General features: G+C 38.2%; 3 protein-coding genes across 18 annotated transcripts in view; 2 read left to right on the top strand and 1 right to left on the bottom strand.

The window, feature by feature from the left end:
• Positions 1–207: 207 nt before the first annotated feature.
• Positions 208–5,409, bottom strand: LOC127647769 (histone-arginine methyltransferase METTL23-like). The gene is made up of 5 exons (XM_052132224.1): positions 5,206–5,409; positions 5,028–5,132; positions 1,552–1,789; positions 1,382–1,466; positions 208–653 (listed from the first exon to the last, which is right to left on the bottom strand). Exons 1-5 carry the CDS (start codon positions 5,407–5,409, stop codon positions 488–490), a joined length of 798 nt encoding a protein of 265 aa, XP_051988184.1. The 3' UTR covers positions 208–487.
• A 456-nt stretch (positions 5,410–5,865) lies between these two features.
• LOC127647768 (bifunctional arginine demethylase and lysyl-hydroxylase JMJD6) lies at positions 5,866–16,824 on the top strand. The gene is made up of 6 exons (XM_052132222.1): positions 5,866–5,998; positions 7,772–8,160; positions 9,525–9,811; positions 11,136–11,271; positions 12,254–12,395; positions 12,833–16,824. Exons 1-6 carry the CDS (start codon positions 5,870–5,872, stop codon positions 12,956–12,958), a joined length of 1,209 nt encoding a protein of 402 aa, XP_051988182.1. The 5' UTR covers positions 5,866–5,869; the 3' UTR covers positions 12,959–16,824.
• A 2,531-nt stretch (positions 16,825–19,355) lies between these two features.
• The window catches only part of LOC127647564 (uncharacterized), a 64,071-nt gene continuing 58,307 nt past the window's right edge, over positions 19,356–25,119 (top strand). For 3 of the 16 annotated variants that reach the window (XM_052131885.1, XM_052131874.1, XM_052131877.1), the window contains exon 1: positions 19,364–19,929. In XM_052131885.1, coding sequence (XP_051987845.1) covers positions 19,666–19,929 — 264 coding nt within the window. In that variant the 5' untranslated portion in view covers positions 19,364–19,665. Of the gene's footprint in view, positions 19,930–25,119 lie in introns of all 16 variants that reach the window. The other 13 variants (XM_052131886.1, XM_052131873.1, XM_052131880.1 and 10 more) reach the window with 12 other exon arrangements.

Raw genomic sequence — 25,119 nt, 5'->3', positions numbered from 1 at the left:
TGGAGGAAACGGCTTATCTGGAGGTGAGAAACTACCGTCAAAAACAAACCGAAACGGCAAAATAAAAGCTCGATTTAAATGGATTTATGTGTTTTTGCTGAAATATTACACTTGTTGGGTGCATAAAATGTAATGGAAATTAGTGCCTTGGAAAGAGTGGAAACCCTGAATTCATGATTCATGATGTGAGGCAACAAGGAAAGTTTTTACATTTTAAAGAAACTACAGAACAGGTTTATATTATTAATATTGGAATAATAGTCACAAATGAAATGAAAGCAAGTAAGAGCATTTTAATGTTGTATTGACTTAACCCGTTAAAAGACTAACAGTAACGTTAGAAATGTTAGTGTTACTGTTAGGATGTAGTATTCCTCGGTTTCAGTCTTTTTTTTTTCAAGTTTTATGTATTATAAACGATTGAATAATTTAACGTTTTATATACAAGTACTCAAACACCAAGAATTCATAGAACTTGTACACTCATTTATTGATGGTTATCTTTTGCTGTTATAATCAGCATTTGTATGGTGTGATTCCCAGGAAGAGTTGATCCAGCTAGGTGGTTTTTGTTCGCATCAAATGTTTCTAATGGAACATTAATGCACTTCAGATCCCATTTGTGTAACAAGGCTTCTATGGACCAGTCAGCACTGAAACAACAGAAACAAAAATCTCATTAGTCTTGAGTGATGGATGATTCATTCCTCGATGAAGAATACCTACAATAGACTTTAGCAGTATACTGTATACATGGGTGTTTCTTCAACTTCGGGTACAGTAAAGATATTCTGATCAAGTTATTGACTGAACCTTGATTTTTCTCTTTAATTTCAAGCAGGCTCTTCGATGACACGTGTTGACTTTTGTAAACAAGTACACTAACGTTCAGAAACCTTATTGTGTGGTGGAAATGAGGCCACAAATCTGTTGGACATTCGTAATGTTTGAAACGTTGATTGAAATCGTTTACACTTATTCACAGTTTTAGATTATCATGGTTTTAAACATATTTTGATAGTGGATTGTCATAGTTTAATACTGAAAGTCCGGGACAGCATAATCTATACATAAAATAAATTTTATTATATATTCTATATAGCACATTTTAGAGTTATTTGTCTAGGACATCCACGGTCATGGAAACTGTGACATTTCTATAATGAATACATGTTTTTCTGGTTATGCTCTGCTCTTAAATGTTTAATTGGCTAGAAACTGCACTTTGTAATATCCTTATCCAGGAAACGCAAACAAATGGAAAGGTCATAGAAATTCATTAGTCAAATAGTGTGTGAACGGTTACGGAGAACCCTGTAATGCAAATGATTGTTACTTGCTAATATGCTAGATAAAGAAGTGATGCATGTTTGTTGATCACCTTCTCTCCTGGTAAGATGTCCAGAATTGAGCATGAGGGTTTCTCCTAACTAGAAAGGAGATGGTCACAAGTACATCTTCAAAATCTGTTGAAAGCAGAGGAGAGATATTGTTTTGTCAGAAATGTGTACGATATTTAGGCAGCAAATAAAACATGGAAAACGGGCACACCTTCAGGTTCATAGAATACATCTGATCCCAGGATAACATCCACAGGTGGCAGAGAGAGGAGTTCTGGGGATATCTGTCCCCAGGTGAGTCCGATCACAGGTACACTGGGGAGGTTATTGACATTACAGGAGCGCCTGCAGTTCTCCAGGCAGAGAGGGAAATCTACACTGTCCGACAGAATAACGTGAGCGCCACACTTAGCAGCCACTACACCAGGCAAACTCACCCCAGCACCAAGCTGCAACACAAACCGACATGGTTAAATGAATTAACTATTAGTGACTCGAGTTGTTTTGCATGACTAATGTTAGGGTTATATAGTACAGTTGTTGAAGAACTGGATGTTAACCTCAAGGTTTTGAGTTCAAACCTTGCAAGAGTTGACTCAAGAAACATCACCATTGGGCCCATGGTTACTTATTGAAATAGTTCACCCTAAAGTGAAAATTCTGTTATGATTGACTCACCCTCATATCATTCCAAACCCATATGCTGTTATTTTTGCAGTGAATTACTTGCATTATTGTCTTCTGGACACAAAACTATGGTATGGCTTCAGAGGACTTGGAATATAGCACATGAGTCCTATGGACTACTTAAATTTCTTTTGGTTTAGGAGCTTGATGGTCACTATGAATTGTAGTTTTATGGAAATGTATGTTGCCTTGATCCCACCATGGATTAAAAAACAAAAAAGACAATTCTGATTTTAATACTTGCGATTTTTACTTTATAACCTTTAATTGCATGATATAAACTTGCATTGCGATAAATAAATGTGAAATGCAAATTATCACGCAATTCCAATTTAAATCTCGCAGTTGCGACTTTATCTCGCAATTTAGATTTTTGTTTTCATAATTGCAACTTTATATCTCAGGAGTGGGAGTTAAGTTGCAATTGCAAGAATTAAAGTCACAATTATCGTTTTTATATTTTGTGCTTATGAAGTCAAAATTGCGACTTTATTTCTCACAATTACAACTTAATATCTGGCAACCACAATAAATAAATTAGGAATTGCCTCTTATATTCTGTGGATATAAATTGTGAGTTGTAAGAAGTAGCGGTTCGTTTTGTTGTAATGTGTCGTGTTACTACAATAACAGACCGGCATGCAACACAGTGTAATTCAAATGGTCCGCATATCAGAGCCGCGACAGACGTGTTTGAGCACAATGTTAATGTGCTCTCCTCAACAGTTCCCTGTAACTTTTAACTAGGGCTGCACAATTCATCGAACTAAAATCGAAACCGCGATATGACCTTGTGCGATTATTAATTAAATAAATATTCTGCTCTCTTCAAAGTTTATTTGCGCTGCAGTCTACATTAAGCTAGAGCATTGGTGTTTTCAGAGCTGCACTTCACAACTCCATCTCTTGCTTAGAGTAACAGAAGTGCTCTGAGTTCGGTTCTGTTTGCAAAATGCGCGAAACGCTTTATTTACACTAAACTGGCGCATCCTGCGTGAAGCGTTTTTTATTATTATCTGCGATAGCAGCATCTCAGTCTCCGCAAGGCACAGGTATCATAATAATAACGCGGAATACAAGATGGGAAATAATTCAAACATCTTTATTAAATGATTGCTGAGCAAACAGCATTAACATTAAAAACATGTAGAGTCCAGAAACATCTCTTCATTCTCCTGCCATTTGTTTACCTCACGAGAGAGCGCGTCGCCCTTACTACACTCCCTGCGGAAACAAGTGAAAGCGGAACTAATATAACCAACATCCAACAAAATGAAAAGGAACATACATATAATAAATCTATATCAAATATTTAGTTACTATACTATAATGCATTACTAAATTAAATATAATAAAATAATGAATAAAAATAATTAATTTAAATGGTGACAAACTAACCAAAAATTTCACTTTAAATTTAATTACACCAATGGGTTATCAGTTCAATTTCAGTTTGACATTAAGCCTCATTCTTTAGGACTATCTTATTACTAGCAAAGAATAATTTGTATGAGCCAACTAGTTTTTAAGGCCTAGAATAAAGAGTAACATTTATATTTAAAAATTATATTTTGTGTTATTGCATTATTCAAAAACTAGGCAACAACTATGGTTTTACCAACAGGGAAATACAGCTAACAGTGACATTGAGCAGAAAGCTTACACATAACCAGTTTTGACAGAGCTGCTGATAAAAAGGTTAAATGATCAGTATCGATTGATGAGATGAAAATTGGAGATCGTATCGGATGTTAAAATCGTGATTGGAGCATCCCAAATATTCAAGTTGACTGTTTCAAAAACTAATGTTGATGATTAGTGGGCTGAGATCCTGTCACAAAATGGACAAAAACAGGTACATGGTGGACGGTAACATTTGAATATGAAGAAGACTTTGTTTCACTGTTTATATATTTATTTGTTTGTGGGTGAACTGAAAAAAAGGTCTCAGTTTGGTTCTTTTTAAGAGGGCTCAAGTGTGAAACCCCCATCTGGTGCTCATCTAATATCTTCCCCTGAAGCGTGTATTCTGTTCGCCAGAATCAAAAACTTCAGGATCTAAAGTTCCTCTGATTCACAAATCATGATGACAATCCAAGCAGGTGATCAGGCCTTTAAACTGTCCGTAGATTGCCTCTCACGTTGGATCCGCACAATCGTGAGCGCAACTTAAATGTAAAAGTGCTTCACGTGTGCTATCATTAAATGTCTTATTCACTATGCACTGTATGCACAGTTGGTTTGATTCTGTATTTTTTGAGAAAATGCGATTGAACGTGAACATGCCATCTATGATTGCTGGACTACTGTGTGTACTGTTATTTCCTTCTTTCTAATATATTAACAATTTCTCCATGTGCAAATAAATTACTAACATTTGATAACTCAACAGAAATCTGAAGAAACTGCGATCTACCATTTAAAATACAATATTATTTTTTACAAAGTTAAAGTTTTGTGTGAAATTGAGTAAATATAGTGCTAAATAAGAGTTGTTTTTTTTAGCAATATTATGTCTGTCATTGACTTATTAATTGGCCACCCTGCTCTCTGGATATCGGCATTGGCCATTAAAAAACCCAAATCGGTCGACTACAAGTTATAAAGTCGAAATTGCGAGATAAAAACTTGCAATTCCAACTTTATTTCTTGCCATTTCAATTTAATATCTTGCAACTGAACGGCATAAAGTCAGAATTCACTTTTATATTCCGTAAAATATATTATCAAGATTGCAAGAAATAAAGTCAGAATGTTTTTATTCTGAAGAGGTATCATTCTTCCATAGAAAATAGCTGTGTTAAAATCTCCCTATTTGTGCTCCACTGAAAATACAACATACAGGTTGTCAAAATCCTGATGATGACAGAGATTTTTCATTTTTGAGTGAACTATTCCTTTAGCCTCAGGTTACTCCAGGATTGCTGAACCAGTAACAAGTTCACTGTAAGTCAAAGCTTCAGATCAATTACTAGTAATAAGTAGGATTGATGTGGTCACCTCAAGAACAGTCTTGTGTTGCAGTTCCTCTCTTGCCATCCACAGATATTGTGACAGCACCACTGCACAGGGCCAAACATACATGCCATATTGTGGATCAAGAACCTGAAATGAATCACAGTGTTTATATAACACATAAATGCATCAGATTATCTGTAGGGATATAAAACTGTTGTACCTCAGGAATAGACACAGTTAATGACTGAGTATCTCCACAGCCCTCAAATGTAAAAGTTTTCTCTATTTGGGTTTGAGGAGCAGGTTCATTCATGGTCTTGCTAAATAATGCATTATTTTCCAGAACTGAAGTGATGGATTTTATCACGCAAGCTACGATATTTTTCACGTTTCCAAAACACTTCCGTGTGTTAAATCCATTCATCCAATCATCACGGGGCGTTTAGGCGGTCTCTTTCTCTGGTGACGTTCTGTTGGTTCTGTTTTGACAAGGGCTCAAGTACACTCAACAGCCAATCAGCTTTTACGTTGACGGTACATATCGAAAGGACAGCCAATCAGAGTATTAGTATTCCATGAGGGGCGGGACATTACAATACACGTTAGATTGCGCCATAAGGCGTGAAAGAAGCTTGCTGCTGCCAGGTTATCTAACTTTAGTTTATTACCAAACCGTTCACCTTGTCCACCGCCTCTCTGAAATAAATAGATTTTAATTTCGAACTTTCCTAAGGTGCTGTCTGCAACAAAACAGCCGTAAACACAACTATAACGCCTCCAGTGAGCCGACTAGCCTTTTCAGTTTCCACAGACTTTCATTTGATTAGTGTTAGCACGCGCTAAACGCTCTTGGCCGCGAGGCTACGCGTTGAAACGCTGAAGAAATGAGCCATAAAAGTAAGAAGCGGATCAAAGAAGCGAAACGGAGCGCCAGACCCGAGCTGAAGGACTCGAGCGATTGGATCAAACACGATTACTGCGAGAGCTTCGATCTGTCACACCGGACAGTGAAGGTAACGTTAGCTTCATCACGCGTTACTCGTTACTGGCACCAGTAGGGCTGCTCACTACGCGTTGGCACCTTCCAATGATAATACGTATGTAGTTGAATTTACAGGCGCATGTGGTGTAGGAGCAGCCAGTGTCTACGCTGGTCACTGCACGTACGCAATCTCATTAGTTCAGCCCTTCTGTAACTCTGAGTTTATGACTTGATCAGCGTAAGAGAAGTTCACAAATTTTAATGATTTAATAAAAAATAATATCTCTTGGATTTTAGAACTTTTAGTGAGCAGGCTAAAAGTAACCTGTAGTAAAAAACTTGTACTGTTAAATGGTTGCTGGGGGGTTGAGTATGCGTTTTGGCTCAAGAAAAAAAATTTTGTTTCTGTAATTGGCCCCATACTCTGTAGATTTTGCTTGGGGCCCTCCTTCAATTGGGGCCATCATTGACTCTGTCCTGTGTACATCTATAACTGTCTGGTTTGGTTCAGCCACCAAATCAGACAGAAGGAAACTACAACGGACAGTCAGGACTGCTGAGAGGATTATTTGTGCCCCCCTGCCCACCCTCCAAGACCTGTACATCTCCAGAGTGAGGATTCGTGCGGGTAGAATCAATCTGGACCCCACACACCCTGCCCACTCCCTTTTTGAACTGTTGCCCTCTGGCTGGCGCTACAGAGCAATCAGCACCAGGACAACCAGGCACAAGAAGAGTTTTTCCCACATGCCATTTTCCACATGAACAATTAAACTGCCTCAGGAATTCCCCATAGTGCAATAACGTAAATACATATCTCATGCCCCAACCTTGCGCATATATTACCACTTGCACATGTACATATGCCATTCTGTTATATGTCCTATTTTTTGTATGTCTATTTTATACTCCTGTTTTATATTCTGTGTCCCAGTGTAATGTTCTGTGTTCACTTGCGTGTTTCTCCTAACACAATAAAACTTTGCATTAAAGCGCGTACTGATTCTGGAAATGAAAATGAACATTCCATCCAAGATGTGTATGACTTTTTTAGAAGAATATCTTAGTTCTGTAGATCCATACAATGCAAGTGAATGCTGACCAGAATTTTTAAGCTACAAAAAGCACATAAAGGCAGCATAATAGTAATCCATAAATTTCCAGTGGTTTAATCCATGTCTTCAGAAGTGATGTTTTTCAATGTTTTCTCTCTGCACTGTTAAACACACAAGTGATAGCCAGTGCTGAAGCATTTTACCAATTATAAATTAGCATAATTAATTCTGATTCAAAGTAATGGCCAGCATCATCCAATCACTGCCAACCATGTTAAAATAAAATTATACATTCTGAATCTATGTACTGATTATCAATGTCACATGTCTGCCAACATGTTGAGTGATCCAAACATCATCTGCTGCCTGAAACTAAACTTTTGGTAAAATGCTAGGAGTGAATGCTCTTGGCTGCATATTTAGTGAATACTTAACCTCCAGTGTGCTGTCTGTCTGCACTGGTCTCAGAACAGTTCGAAATGCACCTTATTTTCATCCTAATAGAAATAAACTCAGCCTCTGTTGCACACTTGAACTTGATATGTTGTTTTTATGGGTTGTACTTCTCAGAAGCTTTGGCTTGGTCTCCAGGAAAATAATAGAAAACATTTATTTGTGATCGATAAATGTGACCTTTTACATCAGCTTTTATGTTTGAACATATTCAGGATCCTAGCGGTTCTTAAAACAGCACACCGTCACAGTCCACACAGCCTTAAACATATGCTTTGAATTCTGTGTTTGTCCAGGACAATGTCGAGCGAGTGGACACCCAGCGTCTCAGTCCAGAAGAGTTCATTCAGCGCTTTGAGAAGCCGTACAAGCCCGTGGTTCTACTCAACTGTCAGGAGTCTTGGCCTGCACGGGAAAAATGGACCCTGGAGCGACTCAAACGCAAATACCGCAACCAGAAGTTCAAATGTGGCGAGGATAACGATGGCTACTCTGTTAAAATGAAGATGAAGTATTACATGGAGTATTTGGAGTCCACGCGGGACGACAGCCCTCTCTATATATTCGATAGCAGTTTCGGCGAGCACGCCAAACGGCGCAAGCTTCTGGAAGACTACCAGGTGCCGGTTTTCTTTAGGGACGACCTCTTTCAGTTTGCGGGAGAGAAACGCCGCCCTCCCTACAGGTAACACGTTCTCCACCCTTCCAAATCTGAATGGCATTTTCCAAACAAATCTGGTCAAATTTGGTTTCTCCTTTTATTTTTTTTTAAAGCATTAGAGTTCACGTTAGTGTATTTGTTGTGAGAATCTAACATCTTACAGAATATTAACATGGGGTTAAAATAAATATTAAATAAATTAATAAGTTAATTTAATATGTTTATCAATAAACAAACCAACATTTTTGGAACAACTTGTGATGGCTTAATTTAGGCAAAATGTCCCCCTTTTCACCCAATTTGGAATGCCCAATTCCAATGCGTTTTTAAGTCCTCTTGGTCGCTTAGTGACTCGCCTCAATACGGGTGGCCGAGGACAAATCCCATCTGCCTCCACGTCTGAGACTGGCAACCCACGCATCTTATCACATGGCTTGTTGAGTGCGTTACCACGGAGACATGGCACGTGTGGAGGCTTCACACCATCCACCGAGGCATCCACGCTCAACTCACCACGTGCCCCACTGAGATGAACCACATTATAGCGACCACGAGGAGGTTACTGTGTGACTCTACCCTCCCTAGCAACCGGGCCAATTTGGTTGCTTAGGAGACCTGGCTGGAGTCACACGGCATGCCCTGGATTCGAACGAGCGAGTGGTAGCCAGCGTACTTGGGACCTTTAGCAATGAACAAGCCTGCGATGCAACGGGGTACCCTTGATTGTTATTATTTCACCTATAGATGCCACTGTTATACTGTAGAACCAGAGAGTTCTAACTGGAGAATCCTGCAGTGCTAGAAACGGAGGAATAATAATAAAAAAAGAAAACTATTAGCACCAATATATCGGTCGACCTATACTTGCAATGGAAGTGAATGGGTGCCAGTCCATAAACATTCAAATACTCACTGTTTCAAAAGTATAGCCACAAAATGTACACAATATGCATGTTAACATGATTGTAGTGTGATAAAATTGCTTACTAACCTTATGTGTGAAGTTAAAGCCATTGTATATTACAACTTTGTTGCCAAGACGCAATGCTGTTAAACCCTTTAAGCAATTTTATCAAACTGAAGTCATGTAGAACAGAGATTTTTAAACACAAAAATAATCTTAGCATTTATATTGTTTACATATTATTGCTACACCTGTGAAACATCGACATTTTAATGTTTACGGATTGGCCCCATTCACTTCCATTTGTATGTGTTAGTCTCTGTGGCTGTCAACATCATGCTAAAAACGCTGCCAATTTAGCTTAACTTGCTTTGAACCCGGAACATTCCTATAAGAGCCTCGGACCCTATTTGGTACCGTATTTGTTGAAAGTGCCAAATGCAATTTATGTCACTGTATGTCTTTTCTACATGCTGTTTTTCAGGTGGTTTGTGATGGGTCCTGCCCGCTCTGGAACAGGCATCCATATCGACCCACTCGGCACAAGTGCCTGGAACGCCCTGATCCAGGGCCACAAACGCTGGTGCCTGTTCCCCACGCACACGCCCCGCGAGCTCATCAAGGTGACTCGAGAGGACGGGGGTAACCAGCAGGATGAGGCCATCACCTGGTTTAATGTGATCTACCCACGCACGCAGCAGTCCACCTGGCCAGCCGAGTTCAGACCGCTAGAGATTCTGCAGCACCCTGGAGAGACTGTGTTTGTGCCAGGTCTGTTACTGTACAGAAGTTCGGAAATGGATTGTACTTGGGGCATATTCAGAAAGACAAACTAGTTTGCAACTTCTACTAGAAATGCTGTATGTATGTTTGCACTATAGGGATGTGCAAAACATATTTTTAAAATCATGTCTTCCTTAGCTTTCAGATGCAGCCAATATATTAATGAAGCCAAACTAGAAGAGTGTTGGAGTAGAAAAACACATTCCCTGCACAGTGCCTCTAAATAACTTGCCAAACTTTAAGCCACATGGTATTTATGAGACTGCAAAGAAAGCCATGTCTGCTGTTCAGGCTTTGTTAGTCTTGTGTATTCACTTTAAATAGAAGTTGGCATTACACAGACATCATCTGAGTACAATTAAAGGAATGGACCCTTTTCACATTTCTGCATTTTAAAGGATTGCTGGGTAAACCTTGATAGCGGTGAATGGGAGACCACGGCAGATTTTTGCGGATCCATTTGCTTTAACATCAAAATATATATTTTTTTCTCTTTAAAATCACCTCCTTTAAAAAAAAAAAGCTGAAAAATCTGGGTTCCAGTGAGGCACTTACAATGGCAGTGAACGGGGCCAATCCGTAAACGTTAAAATACTCACCATTTCAAAAGCAACAAGTTAGCAAATTAGTGTTAACATGATTTTAGTGTGATAAAATCAATTACTAACCTTTTCTGTGGAAGGCTACATCCAATTATGCAACTTCATTTTGTATATATGAGTGAGTTGAGCTTAACTTGTATTGGACCTGGAATATTCCTTTAAGCTGCTCAGATTGTCTCAAATAGAAAGTGTTAGTATGAATGAATGAATGAACGTTACACTTTTCTGACACTAAACTCAAAGCGTTTTACATGGTGAACAGGGGACTCTCCTCAACCACCACCATTGTGCAGCATCCATGTGGACGATGAGTCGACAGCCATAGTGTGCCAGTACACTCACCACACACCAGCTATTGGTGGAAAGGAGAGCGTGAACTACTAGTGGAATAGTATGAATGCTGGTAGATGTTTAGAGAGGACAAGTTTTACATATAAGGCTTGTTCATTCTAAAAAAGCTATACAAATCATTAACTAAAGGTCTATGCAAACAAAGGGCAAAACAATAAAGCTCTCCAGTCATTTAGATTTAATTAGAGGCCTGTAACACTACAAGGGACTGAGAAACCGCTGGGTTCTGGTCATTTCTTCAGGAATGACTTTTGGGTTCAGGTCGAGTTTGTAATTATTGAAAAATAACACACAACAACAGAACTAGGGCTGGGTGAATTACATTACAGTCAGGAAAACATATTTTGTGTCTTTTATAGGTGGATGGTGGCATGTTGTGCTCAACCTGGACACCACCATTGCTGTGACCCAGAATTTCTCAAGCACCACCAACTTTCCCATCGTATGGCACAAGACTGTGCGAGGCCGCCCTAAACTCTCTAGGAAGTGGTATAGGTAAGGCCCTGGTCTGAAATAACTGCACTGATTACTTATATGCATGGACAGCTGGGTGTAATATACATATACAGTATATCACGGGATCATGGTATTATGATTACCATATAAATCACAATAGAGTCATTTTAGCTGGAAATTCTGTGAAAAGTCATTTCTGTATTAAAAACCCATAAGGGACTGTCTATTTTTGGAGAATCCAGTGAATTAAATACTACAAATGAAAAAAAAGATGAAGGCTGTTTTCAACAAGGTGCCGGCTTTTATTCTGTGTGCACGTCATGTTTAGAGTACATTAGGTTTGTTGTAGGCTACATCACAGGCCAATTTTTTTTTCTATCCTATAGCTTTTTTTGAAGTGAATTCAGTTTAGAACAGGCTATTAGGTTTACTCCATTGGTCCTGCAAAGTCTGTTAAATAATCGCTAACGTTCATCCGGTGAATGTGTGTCATGTTCTTTATTTAATGTACAATGATCATAATTCAAGGCGAGCACGTTGCAGAGAAATGCCCCTTTTTAGTGGAATTTAGCGTCAGATCTGGAATAGATTAAGTATTTAAAATGGGTCGCATAAACACATTGTTTTTTTTTTACTGTTTTCAGAAGGTTGGTTTCTTTTTAGACTAGTCGACCCCATAATTTGTATTTAAACCTCAGTGAAATTAATCATTCTGCACATCCCTAATTAATAACAAATGACACATTTGTGTGGCACATGTCCTTTTACATGTTCATCGCGTCTGTGTGTAAATAATGTAAAGCAGTCCTGCCCACTGCTAGATATATATACCAGAGTATAAACGGTATCCAAAATCTCTTCTGGTTCACCGTCATATTTCTACTCATACATTTTTTTCATAGTCATTCCACCCAGTGCGAACCAGCACAGTACAAGTGTGTGAACTGCAAGTGTGCACCTGTTCTCGGATGGTAGCATACGTTTATGTTTGGTTTTTTAGTAGTAATTGTATGTGTCTCAGGATTCTGAAGCAAGAGAGGCCTGATATTGCTGCTCTGGCTGATAAAGTCGATCTGCAGGAGTCCACGGGCATTGCCTCAGACAGCTCCAGTGACTCTTCCTCCTCCTCCTCCTCCTCCAGCTCCTCCGACTCCGATTCAGAGGTACATTCCGCTCCTCTTGAACCAAACACACACACACACACATGCTAGAGTTCATACTGAGGTGTTAAATGCCTCTTTCAGACTAATATAACATCTTGATGTTCTCAAACTTGAACATCAAGTTTGTGATGCTCTCATAGTGTTTACTGGTTGCTAGTATGTCACAGTGATATTTGATAGTGACAACAGAATTATTCAGAACTGTTTTCTTTCCAAATAAATGTTAGCATTTCACAATTAATGTAAATTGGATGTAATTGTACAATGTGGGGCATAAATATATAACTGCAGCATATAACTTGGAAAAAGTGCAGCAATGGGCACTTTAAAAAGAAAAACGGGTAACCAGATCGGTATTTGCTTCAAATTACCAGATCAGTGCTGTGCACCCCTATCAATGACCACTGTGATTGTATTTGTCTCTTATTTTCCTGAAGGCTGAGTCTGAGGGTGACGCCATGACACACCGCAGAAAGAAGAGGAGAACCTGCAGCATGATGGAAAACGGGGACATCACAAGCCAGGATGACTGCGTGAGCAAAGAGCGCAGTTCATCCCGGTGATGTTCACAACAGTAGAGGGGCTGCAGTCTTAATCGTCTCTTAGACCGAGAAACATCGCGCTCGCTCTGTCTGTCGGCCTCAGGAGACTCCTGTCCAATAGATAAGAGGTTGTCGCTGAAGGGCATTCGATAACATACTCAGCCCCGAATTTATCTGCCCTAGTGCGCTTCTAGAGATAAACATGAACAAAATATCCAAATATGTGCTTGTTGGAGGAGTTTTCGCATGGATAAGCGAACAGCTGTGTGGGAAAATGCAGAAAACCCTTCTCCTGTTGCCTTTGCTGAAGTCAGACTCCGGACAGAAAGCTTAACTCCCCCTCCTATTCTAGTGCCAACATCATCAATCTGTGTTTGAATCTGAATGCATGTCATTCTTTGTTTTTCCAGGGGTATGCTACCATTCTTGAGATGTATCTCGACCTGTGTGAGGTTATTTTCGATTTGGCTTGATGTGTAATGATGCCTTTATTATTGATTCTACACCATTCTTGAAAATCCTCTCATTATTTACTCACCTTCCAGGCAACCCAGATGTGTATGAATTTTTTCTTCTGAAGAACACAAATTAAGATTTTTAGAGAATTTTCTATTTATAAGAATATTTCAGCAAGTGGATGTGTGCCAAAATGTTGATGCTCCAAAAAGCACAAAGGCAGCATAAAAGTAATCACTGCCCAGTAGGGGGTGATATGCATGAATAACGTGAATTACCAAAATCAGAAGGAAAAAGTGAAGGAAAATGGACGTAAATTGATTTACTTCTCGTCCACACCTATCATATCACTTCTGAAGACATTAATTTAGTCACTGAAGTCAAATAGGTTACTTTTATGCTGCCTTTATGTGCTTTCTTGAGCTTCAAAGTTCTGTTCACCATTTACTTGTATTATATGGACCAGAGCTGAAATATTCTTCTAAAAATCTTCAGTTGTGTTCTGCAGAAGAAAGAAGGTCATACACATGTGGGATGAAGTGCGGGTGAGTAAATGATGAGAGAATTTTCATTTTTGGGTGAACGGTCCCTTTAAAAGATGTTGTCATGTCATATATCTGGCTATAGGAAACCAGCCCATAGTGCTTATATGAATATCCCATGTTCAATACAAGCTAAGCTCAATAGACAGTATTTGTGGCATGAAATTATTACTATAAAAATACATTTTGACTCGTCCCTTGTTTATTAAAAATGGCTGTGAGGTACTTACAATTGAAGTGAATGGGGGAACGTTGAAATACTCACCGTTTAAAAAATATAGACACAATGCATAAACAATATGTTGGTAAACATGATTTTAGATTAAATTAGTTTTCCGGTTTTATACTGTTTATCAATGTTATGTCATCATGACAACAAATTTGTAAAATTGGCTATAACTTAAAACAGAAAAGGTTAGTAATTGGTTTAATCACACTAAAATCATGTTTATATGCATATTGTTTATATCTTGTGGCGATACTTTTGAAAGGGTGAGTATTTTAATGTTTACAGTTTGGCCCCTGTTCACTTCCATTACAAGAGCCTCACTGGAACTGAGATTTGTATTTATTATTTATTAAACAATGGACAAGACAAAGTATTTTTTGGTGGCCATCAACATTATGCCTCAAATGCTGTCGATTGAGCTTAACTTGAACCTGGAATATAACTTTAAATAGATACTTTTTTGTAGTCTTTATTTACTCACTGTCATGTTGTTTCAGACCTGTATAATGGTCGTTAATGGAACACAAAAAGTGAAGTTTGAGAAAATCCTGGCCACTCTTGGATATAATAGAAGTAAATGGGAACTGGGATGGTCAAGTGTCAAAATGATTAAAAAAGCAGCATTAAAGTACTTTAGAATTGGCCCGAAAGACTTTGACCACGGCAGTTCAAGTCTTTCAAAGCCTTGCGATAATTGGTCTTCTCATGTGTGCCATATTTTGACATCAACGATGTTTATTCGCAAGACACGTCTCGTCAAATGGCAAGTAGTCCATGCAACTTCTGTTTTTTTTTTTTGGCTCTGTAAGATTAGGAAAATAGCATACAAATCATACAGACCCCTTCCCTTTTTATGGTGCCAATTTGAAGCTTGATGGCCCCAATCCCCATTTATTTATGGAAAAGAGCTGCCAGGATGTTCTTTAAAACTTCCAACATGACAGAATTTTCACTTTTGTTTGAACCATTACTTCAAAATTGTTAAATAGTTGTCACAAATAGTTGGCACTTCACATCAGTCTAAAAGACTAACTTTACCTGAATAACATTGTAGTTCAGCCGAAAGCTGACACATCTTTTGTTTAAAGTTGAAACTGTTATGAACGTTCAGTCGCAACACTTTTTTGATTTCGACTAACAAGAAAGGTGTTGATGGATCGTCTTTTCAGACCTGTGGACTCGAACACTCCACAAAGACCATTGGCAGTGAATTCGGTGTTTAAATTGGCACATACGTTTCAAATGACTAAATAAATGCTTGTAAAGCGCCATTGTGCGCTTCTGTTGGTGACCGCCCCATGCAAGTTAAACACTAGGGGGCAGTAATGCTTATTTGGAATACACTAGAGATACATTGCAATCATGGTTGATTAATGAAAATCTGCAAATAGTTATTTTTTCCTCGGAAGTCTTAACATTTTGTTTGTTTTTGACAAAAAGCTCTAAATATGGTAATCTGTCATGATCTAAATATGTTTCAGGGCTACAATAACCAACTGTTATATGTGCTGTGTATTGTGAGGGTAATGAATAATGAGCAAAATTGTTTGTTTGGGGGGGTTCTTTGTGAAAAGTGCTGTTGAAATGTGACTGTGTGTGTGTTTGTGTGTGTGTGTGTGCTGGCTAGTCTAAAACACCAAGAAGGAAGATGTTTTTTAAAAAAAAGTGCCTATTTTTTCATGTTGGTCATTCAAGCTGCATTCAGTTCCTCATCATCGTTTCTCTGAGCTTAATTACAAAAATTACGGTTTTGAAATGGGAACATTAAAGAGAAAATTCTGTCTTCATTTACTCAACATATGACTCTCATATGACTTTCATCTGTGGAACATAAAAGGAGGTGTCAGGCCTTAGCCACCATTTACGTTCAGTACCATTTACGAAAAAGATGCAATGAGGGTGAATGGTGACTGAGGCTAACATCCTGCCTAATCCTTTTGTATTGTACAGACAAACAACATGAGGGTGAGTAAATGAAGACAGTTCCCATTTTGGGGTGAACTGTCACTTTAAGTTTATGATTTCTGTATGGGCTGTTCTTGTTTGAGCTCTTCATCACTGGCTCTGTCATGTGACTCCTTTTATCCACTGGGATTCATGTGTGTGGGGAGACAAGTGACACCTTGCTGTTGCTGAGATCAAAACAACCTAATAATATAGTTAATGAATAAAACTTTCTATGTATCTATGTATTTATGCAGTGTTTTCTGTTTAACTTTTTAATTGGGTTATTTCAAGTTACTTGATTGTGTTTGAATGCACTTAAAACAACCACAATTTTAATCTTAACTGGCTGACAATACACAAACAGGGCAGCTAGCAGGGCGAATCACACAAAACAATATATTAATAATCTAAAGTTATATTTAGCAATAAAAAAACTTTTGTCATTGTGTCATCTTGGACTTAGAGTGACACCTAGTGGTGTGGAGGCAGCATCATTTAAAATCAATAGTTTTCAGTTACAGATGCCATTGTAGAAATTTACTCTTCACGGTCACCCATGGTTCATTCAAGAGTGAAAGTGTCGAATAACAAGATAAGATTAAGCGAGTGGTATTCAGCTGGTCATGTGATTCATGGCAGACCCCTTGTGCAGACCCTCTCCATGTCGAATAAAACCGCTTTTATAAGGTTACTGATATGACTGGAGTCCTCATTTTAATGTGAGTGGCAATGATTTCCTACATATTCTGCAAAATTACAATAGAGTAAAATGTTTTAATGAGGAAAAGATTACTGAGTGCGCCTTTAAGATCATTACGATTTTTAATTGATTTATTTTGCATTGTGACTTTTGGGTGATTCTCAATGATTCAAGAAAACATTCTTGTCCTATTTTACTCCAAAATAAAAAGAAACAAACACAAAATGATATTGCGTTTAGGATATAAAGCCCATTTTTTTACATTGTAAAATTATTTTCATTTCAGATGGCCAATATTATTATTACAGCAACATATACACTCACCTAAAGGATTATTAGGAACACCTGTTCAATTTCTCATTAATGCAATTATCTAATCAACCAATCACATGGCAGTTGCTTCAATGCATTTGGGGGTGTGGTCCTGGTCAAGACAATCTCCTGAACTCCAAACTGAATGTCAGAATGGGAAAGAAAGGTGATTTAAGCAATTTTGAGCGTGGCATGGTTGTTGGTGCCAGATGGGCCGGTCTGAGTATTTCACAATCTGCTCAGTTACTGGGATTTTCACGCACAACCATTTCTAGGGTTTACAAAGAATGGTGTGAAAAGGGAAAAACATCCAGTATGCAGCAGTCCTGTGGGCGAAAATGCCTTGTTGATGCTAGAGGTCAGAGGAGAATGGGCCGACTGATTCAAGCTGATAGAAGAGCAACTTTGCCTGAAATAACCACTCGTTATAACCGAGGTATGCAGCAAAGCATTTGTGAAGCCACAACACGCACAACCTTGAGGCGGATGGGCTACAACAGCAGAAGACCCCACCGGGTACCACTCATCTCCACTACAAATAGGAAAAAGAGGCTACAATTTGCAAGAGCTCACCAAAATTGGACAGTTGAAGACTGGAAAAATGTTGCCTGGTCTGATGAGTCTGGATTTCTGTTGAGACATTCAGATGGTAGAGTCAGAATTTGGTGTAAACAGAATGAGAATATGGATCCATCATGCCTTGTTACCACTGTGCAGGCTGGTGGTGGTGGTGTAATGGTGTGGGGGATGTTTTCTTGGCACACTTTAGGCCCCTTAGTGCCAGTTGGGCATCGTTTAAATGCCACGGCCTACCTGAGCATTGTTTCTGACCATGTCCATCCCTTTATGGGCACCATGTACCCATCCTCTGATGGCTACTTCCAGCAGGATAATGCACCATGTCACAAAGCTCGAATCATTTCAAATTGGTTTCTTGAACATGACAATGAGTTCACTGTACTAAAATGGCCCCCACAGTCACCAGATCTCAACCCAATAGAGCATCTTTGGGATGTGGTGGAGCAGGAGCTTCATGCCCTGGATGTGCATCCCACAAATCTCCATCAACTGCAAGATGCTATCCTATCAATATGGGCCAACATTTCTAAAGAATGCTTTCAGCACCTTGTTGAATCAATGCCACGTAGAATTAAGGCAGTTCTGAAGGTGAAAGGGGTCAAACACAGTATTAGTATGGTGTTCCTAATAATCCTTTAGGTGAGTGTTTTTATATATATATATATATATATATATATATATATATATATATATATATATATATATATATATATATATCTATAAAGTACTATTTATACATCATAGTACCCTTGGTACAGCCTTTAATTCTTGCTAATTATGATAAATTATTGTACAAAGCATCATTTTTTTTTTAACTCAGCAAAGAAATGACTGTTGCAGTAATAAGTCACAATTTTTTTTAAAAAACAATGAGTATAATAATGAGAATAACTAGAATTTAATTTATTTAGGATTGCATATGACCAGCACATTTTATATATATATATTTTTTTAATAAAAATTATGCCCAATTTTCTCAATGTTCATTAATTTTATACAATATTTGATATGTATTACATGTAATATTTTTATGTATTACCGAGAATAAAATTAAAGAGTACAGCAAAAAGTAAAAAAAAAAAAAAAAGTATTAAAATTATGTTATCAGTCCTAAATAAATTTGCATTTTGCACCACGGATAAGAATGCAGTATTTTGTGCATTATGGAGAATTTGGGTGGATGTGCTGAATTCTGTGTTGGAAAACAAATCCAATGTTCTTAATTTTCTTAATGTTATATTTATTATTTGTTTTGAATATGATTGGACAAGTTTTTGACTGGTTTCATGAGATTCACCCAGCATTGTCTGTTAACTTCTACCCATTTTGCATTAAAGACAGATTATCAAAACGAGAGTCCTCAGTGCTATATGCTTTCATATAGAGTTCTACTTACAGTATTTCCTAAATATATGTGTCGATTCAGTACTGTAACATTAGTATCAGTCTAATTAATATATAAACTCTGTACTGGTCCATCAACATAAACACTTTTGCTAAATACAGTAACAGGGATTTCCCAGCGTCAATGCTCCTTTAAAGAGTTGGGCTGTCCTGTAGGGAATGACGCTAATTGATTGTGCGTCGAAACCTAGTGAGCTGCCTAACTAGACTGTAGCAGCAGACCACATGATTTGAGCTGTCAGCGAAATGCCTTTAACTACATTTTTATATTTATTTTATTAATATTATTATCGTTTATTTTTGTGTCTCATGTGTCTTAATCCTTAATTTAAAATGTTAAGAGTTTTCGATATAATATTGCTGCTATTTAGGTAGGCAGGTCTATGTGTTTTAAACGCCGCCCTCATGAAACGCGTCTCCGGAACACGCGGCGTAACGGGATGAGCGGCAGCTCGAGCTCAAGCGTTCACTGATCCACAATAAACAACAGCGGGACAACCTGTCAGATTAGACATTTCTGTTGCATTTCTTATCTTAAAAGTAACGACAGGAAGCGACCATGACTCTAGACGCGCCAGTCATTTTGGCCGCACTTTTCTTTACGATTATTGCCATTATAATCGCATCGACGCTACTGGCGAAGAAACCCGCGCCTAAGAAAGAAAGCAAGCGACACGCGGAGGAGAGACCGGAGCGGGACACGGACTATCCGCAGCCCAGAGTGGAGGCTCCAGCTCCGGCTCCAGTGAAGGAGCAGCTCGTTCCCAAGAAAAAGGAAAAGCCGGTTCCTGAAGTCATCCCAGTGCAACAAACACCTGTCCAGGTAAATGCGTGATGTACGCACAGGACGCGTTCTTGCGTTCCTCATGCAGTCTGTGCACAGTTGCGTCAGCCTCGCGTTTATGAGCGTTGCGTTTTTAAGACAGCGCGTCAACTTAAAAACAGTTGATGGGATTCGTCATGATTTGTGAATTTGTTCACAACAGTTTGCTTTCGTGTCAACTCTTTGTAAGTCGGGATGGGAATTTCATGCGAATTCTCTTGTATTAGAAAGCCCGATTTGTCAACTTTAACAATCACGTTTGATTGCGTCTTACTGCTCTACCCCATTGCCTTGAGAAATAATAACAATATAGTCTGTGTCAATGGATAAAGCCATCAGAGGTGGCAGCTTATAATTCTACAAACTGAGCACCTAGATAGGTCATATTAGGCTCAAACAGACCTTCATGATTTGTGCATTTTTTCACAGGTAGGTTTTGTCTCTTAACATTTTTTGGAGTTCTGTTGTCAAAAATCAGTGTTATAGGCATTGAGAGGTCATATTCTGCAATGACATGATAATTATGATAGAAAAAAAAAACACTAGTTCCATACTAAACTGGATTTGTGAAAACTTTCACATTTTGTTTAAGCCTTGTGTTGTGTTCAGTTAATTTTTGACCCATTTTGGTTTTGTTTCTTTAATAAAAATGGTTTCATCCAACTCCAGCTGGCCAAGGCTTGGTTGGGGGCGGCTGTGGCAGGGTTGGTGGTTCAACTCCCAGCCCACATGACTCCACATGCCGAAGTGTCCTTTGGGAAGACATTGAACCCCAAGTTGCTCCCAATGAGTGTGAAATGAGAGTCAGCGTAAAGCGTTTTGGTAACCTCTAAGGTTAAAAAAATGCGCTATATAAGTGCAGACCATGTACCATTTACTTTTCTTAAATTTACCATGTGAACTCACAAAAAAAATGGATTTGATGAGTTTAACTACAGTGTAAATGTTTGATCCACCATAGGGAAATGAATGGGAAGACTAAAACGCAGAGCAGTTATAACACTAAGCCTATAACACTCAAGAACTCAAAGTTTAAATGACGAAAAATAATCTGTGAAAAGATTCACAAATCAGGATGGTCTATTTAAGCCTAGTGTGACACATCTAGGTGCTCATTTTGTAGAATTATAAGACGTTTATTGGATTTATGGCTTAGAATATTCACGTTTCACAATGCCAATATGCAAAAAGCCATCAAACTGAGTCAATCTGTGAAAGTTTTCACAAATCCAGTTTTGTTCCATCTGGCTTGTAACGTTAGAACACGTCATCTTTGACCTTTCCTTGTTTACACTGGTAACATGCCCTGTTTTTTTAAAACTATTTGGAAAGGGGGTTCTCAATTTGATTTGCAAGTATCGGTGCTTTACTTACAATAAGTTGCATATAGGACTACCTACAACTGTAAATTGGGGCAAGCCTTTATAATTGGTTTAAGGATATAGTGGCAGGACTTGAACGCTAGCTAGGGTTTTATCAAGGTTCACAGCTGATTGCCAAACAGTATCCAACGATATACAAGAGAACAAAGAGCGAGATGAGGGGTGAAATATGACCTGGATGTATTCTTGACAGGTTTCTTTGGATTCAGCCTATAATCTTATCACTTAATATAATGTCCATCACTCACTTGTCACACCCCATTATGTGTCTAGGTAAAAGTTCAAAGTACAACTTGACTGCTATACTAAACAGTATACAAACAGCTCCGCCACTGAACTCAACAAAGCAGTAGGCCTACATGTTTGGAGTGTAGAGTACATATTAAATAGAGAGAAATATTTTTGCATGCACAGCAATGTTTCTTTTGCTCAGCCTCTTTTACACATCACCACAGTAGATGTTCTAAACTTGAACTGGCTTTCTGACCTTCTGTATGAAGACTGTTTCAGTCTGCACTTAGAATGTGCTCACCACAGCTGTAACCAGAGCTCTGGACGTGGCATGCTCCTATATATGGCTTCAAACGTATATCCACTATATTTAAAAGTGTATATTATGTGACATCTTGCTGTTGAGAAGTCAAGGATTCTGGAGCACAGGTGTGAGTGGCACCAGCAAACAAACATATATTATGTTCAAAGTATACTCCACTGGAAACCCTAATGTTGACATTACTGGAAATATCAAGTTGTTTTAATTAAACATTACTTGAAATGCCAAGTGTTGGGCTCATAACTCATATCTAATTTCATTAAACTATTTAAGTTGAAATGTCAACATTTATATAGCAAATATGAGTTACATCTACCTGCATCTAGTTACATTAACTTAAATAGATACGTTTATTCTAAATGAACGCTAAGTTAAGTCAACTTAATTACTCGAGTTTTGGAGACGCCATTACTCTTAGGGTTTTTCTTTCAGTGTGAGGAACTGAACGTAACATGACAAACTGAGCTTCTTACATGAGCTTGTGAGCTTCACTGGATCAGCCGATGAAGAACGGATATTTAACATTTTCTACCATTATTGCAACATTGGTATGCCTCATATTGGTGGACTACATTTCCCAGGCCTTTCTTTAAAACATACTTTATTCTGTGCTCTGTTAAAGGAATCCTATTTCACACAATAGTGAAAATATGTGTTTACTTACCCTCATGTTTACAAATGGGAATTGGATGGAAATGAACATTTCTGGTTGTGATTCTGGTTCTTTAATGATTCCATTATCGATTCTTTTAGTACTTTTGAGGGAGCATTTTTGGCAGATTCAGAACCTACTGTGTACTGGTTGTGCTGTTTGTTTGTTGTGTGCAACCAGTGAGGACAACGTGATAGAAAAGTTTATTGTCTTGGTATTATTTATTTGCTCCCAATTCCTTTTCTTTCATTGCATTACAGCGCTTTGAAAAATTTGCACCTTTCCTGATATCTTCTATTTTTGCGTTTTTTCAACCGGAGTAAAATACAGTTTTCAAATATATATTATGTATTGAAGCAAAAAAGTTATCCAAAACCTATACCATGTGAAAAACTAACTGCCCTCTTAAACTTAATAGCTGATTGTTCCACCTGTAGCTGCAACAAACGCTTCCGATAACTGGAGATCAGTCTTTCGCAACGCTGTGGTGGAATTTCTTTTTGCAGAACTGATTTAGTTCAGCCACATTGGAGGGTTTTTCGAGCATGAACTGTCCGTTTAAGGTCCTGCCACAGCATCTCAATTGGGTTCAAGTCAGGACTTTGACTAAGCCACTTCAAAACTTTAATTTAGCTACATTTGAGCCATCCAGAGGTGAACTTACTCTTATGCTTTGGATCATTTTCTTGCTGCATAATCCAGTTGTGCTTAAGCTTCAACTCACAGACTGATGACCGGAAGTTCTCCTTTAGGATTTTCTGATAGAGAGCAGAATTCATGTTTCCCTCAATTATTGCAAGTCACACTGGTCCTGAAGCAGCAAAGCATTCCAACAACACCACCACGATTGACCGCATGTATGATGTTCTTTTTGTGGAATTCTGTGTTTGATTTACGCCAGATGTAACGGGACCTCTGTTCCAAACCACTCATCAGACAACAGAACATTCTCCCAAAAGGTTTGTGGATCATTAAGGTGTGTTTTGGCACAATGTTCTTCTGGGTTAGCAGTGGTTTTTGACTCATCACTCTTCCATGGATTGCATTTTTGGCCAGTGTCTTTCTGATAGTGGAGTCAGGAACAGTGAACTTTACTAACGTGAGAGAGGTCTGCAGCTTTTTGTGACTTCCCTGTATGAGTCGTCGCTGTGCTCTTGGAGGAATTTTGGAAGGTCGGACACTTCTGGGATGGTTCACTACTGTGCCAAATTTTCTCCATTCGGAGATAATGACTCTCACTTTGGTTCTTTGGAGTCCCAGAGCCTTTGAAATAGCTTTGTAACCATTCCCAGACTGATTTCAATCACCTTTTTCCTCATCATTTCTGGAATTTCTTTCAACCTTGGCATAGTGTGCTACTGGGTGAGACCTTTTAGCCAACTTCAATCTGCTGGAAAAGTTCTATTTTAGGTGTTGATTTGATTGAACAGGTCTGGCAGTAATCAGGCCTGGGTGTGACCAGCTGAACCCCATTATGAATACAGTTTCATAGATTTGGGGATTTAGTAACTGGGGGCAAATACTTTTACACACATGCCCAGTTGGTATTGGATAACTTTTTTTGCTTCAGTAAATAACACTGTCATTTAAAAACTATATTTTGTGTTTACTCAAATTACCTTTTGTTTTATGTTAGATTTTGTTAGTATTTTTGAAGTTTAGTATTAGATATAAACAAAAACAGAAGAAATCAGGACGTTCCATCTGCAATCTCGGAAGATTGCAGATGTTCAAGAAACATTAATGGAACTGAAAGATTGTAATGCAATGATTCTGGTTCCTATCCCTTTTAATGATTCTGGTTCTTTTTTTTTTTCCAAAATATTTTTATTGAGAGAAAAAAGGCATACTTCCTGTCACAATGACACAATACAAGTCACATTTTTGTTATATACAAATACACAGATATATATACATACAAATTGTTTTTTTTATAATAATAAAAAAAAAAAAAAAGGACAAATAAACTAACCCCCCCAGCTCAAGATGGCTAATTCACATACATCTCAGGCTGTTTATATACTATAAAATCCAACAACAGGCAAAAATTCAAATGGGTAGTGTCTGTAATTCCTCCATAAAGTAAGAAATAAAGGGTTGCCATTTGTGGAAAAACTTGTCAGTACATCCCCTCAACGTATACTTTATTTTCTCGAGTTTTAAAAAAAACATTGTGTCCCTAAGCCACTGGGAGATGGATGGATATTTTGCAGACTTCCAATGCAACAGTAAGGAACGTTTTGCTATTAAGGATGTGAAAGCTATAATGTCCTTCTGTATAGTACTTAATGGAAGTGAGGCATCAGGGATCCCGAATATAGCAATCAGTGGACAAGGTTTTAAATCTACTCTGAGAATAGAGGACATAATAATAAAGAAACCAGTCCAAAAACCATACAGATCAGGGCAAAGAAAAAAACATATGACTAAGATGACAGGGAGAGCCATGACACTTATCACATTTGTCTTCCACTTCTGGATATATTACAGAAAGTCTCGACTTAGACCAATGGACCCAATGCAAGACTTTGAATTGGATGAGTCCGAGACGAGCACAAGTGGTAGACTGTATCCTATCTATAGCACGTTCCCAAAACTCTTCA

Source organism: Xyrauchen texanus, chromosome 8 (assembly GCF_025860055.1).
Source record: "Xyrauchen texanus isolate HMW12.3.18 chromosome 8, RBS_HiC_50CHRs, whole genome shotgun sequence".
In the NCBI taxonomy this organism is placed as follows: Eukaryota; Metazoa; Chordata; class Actinopteri; order Cypriniformes; family Catostomidae; genus Xyrauchen; species Xyrauchen texanus.
Note: the sequence above shows the minus strand (reverse complement) of the source record. Positions and strands in the feature narration are given on the sequence as shown.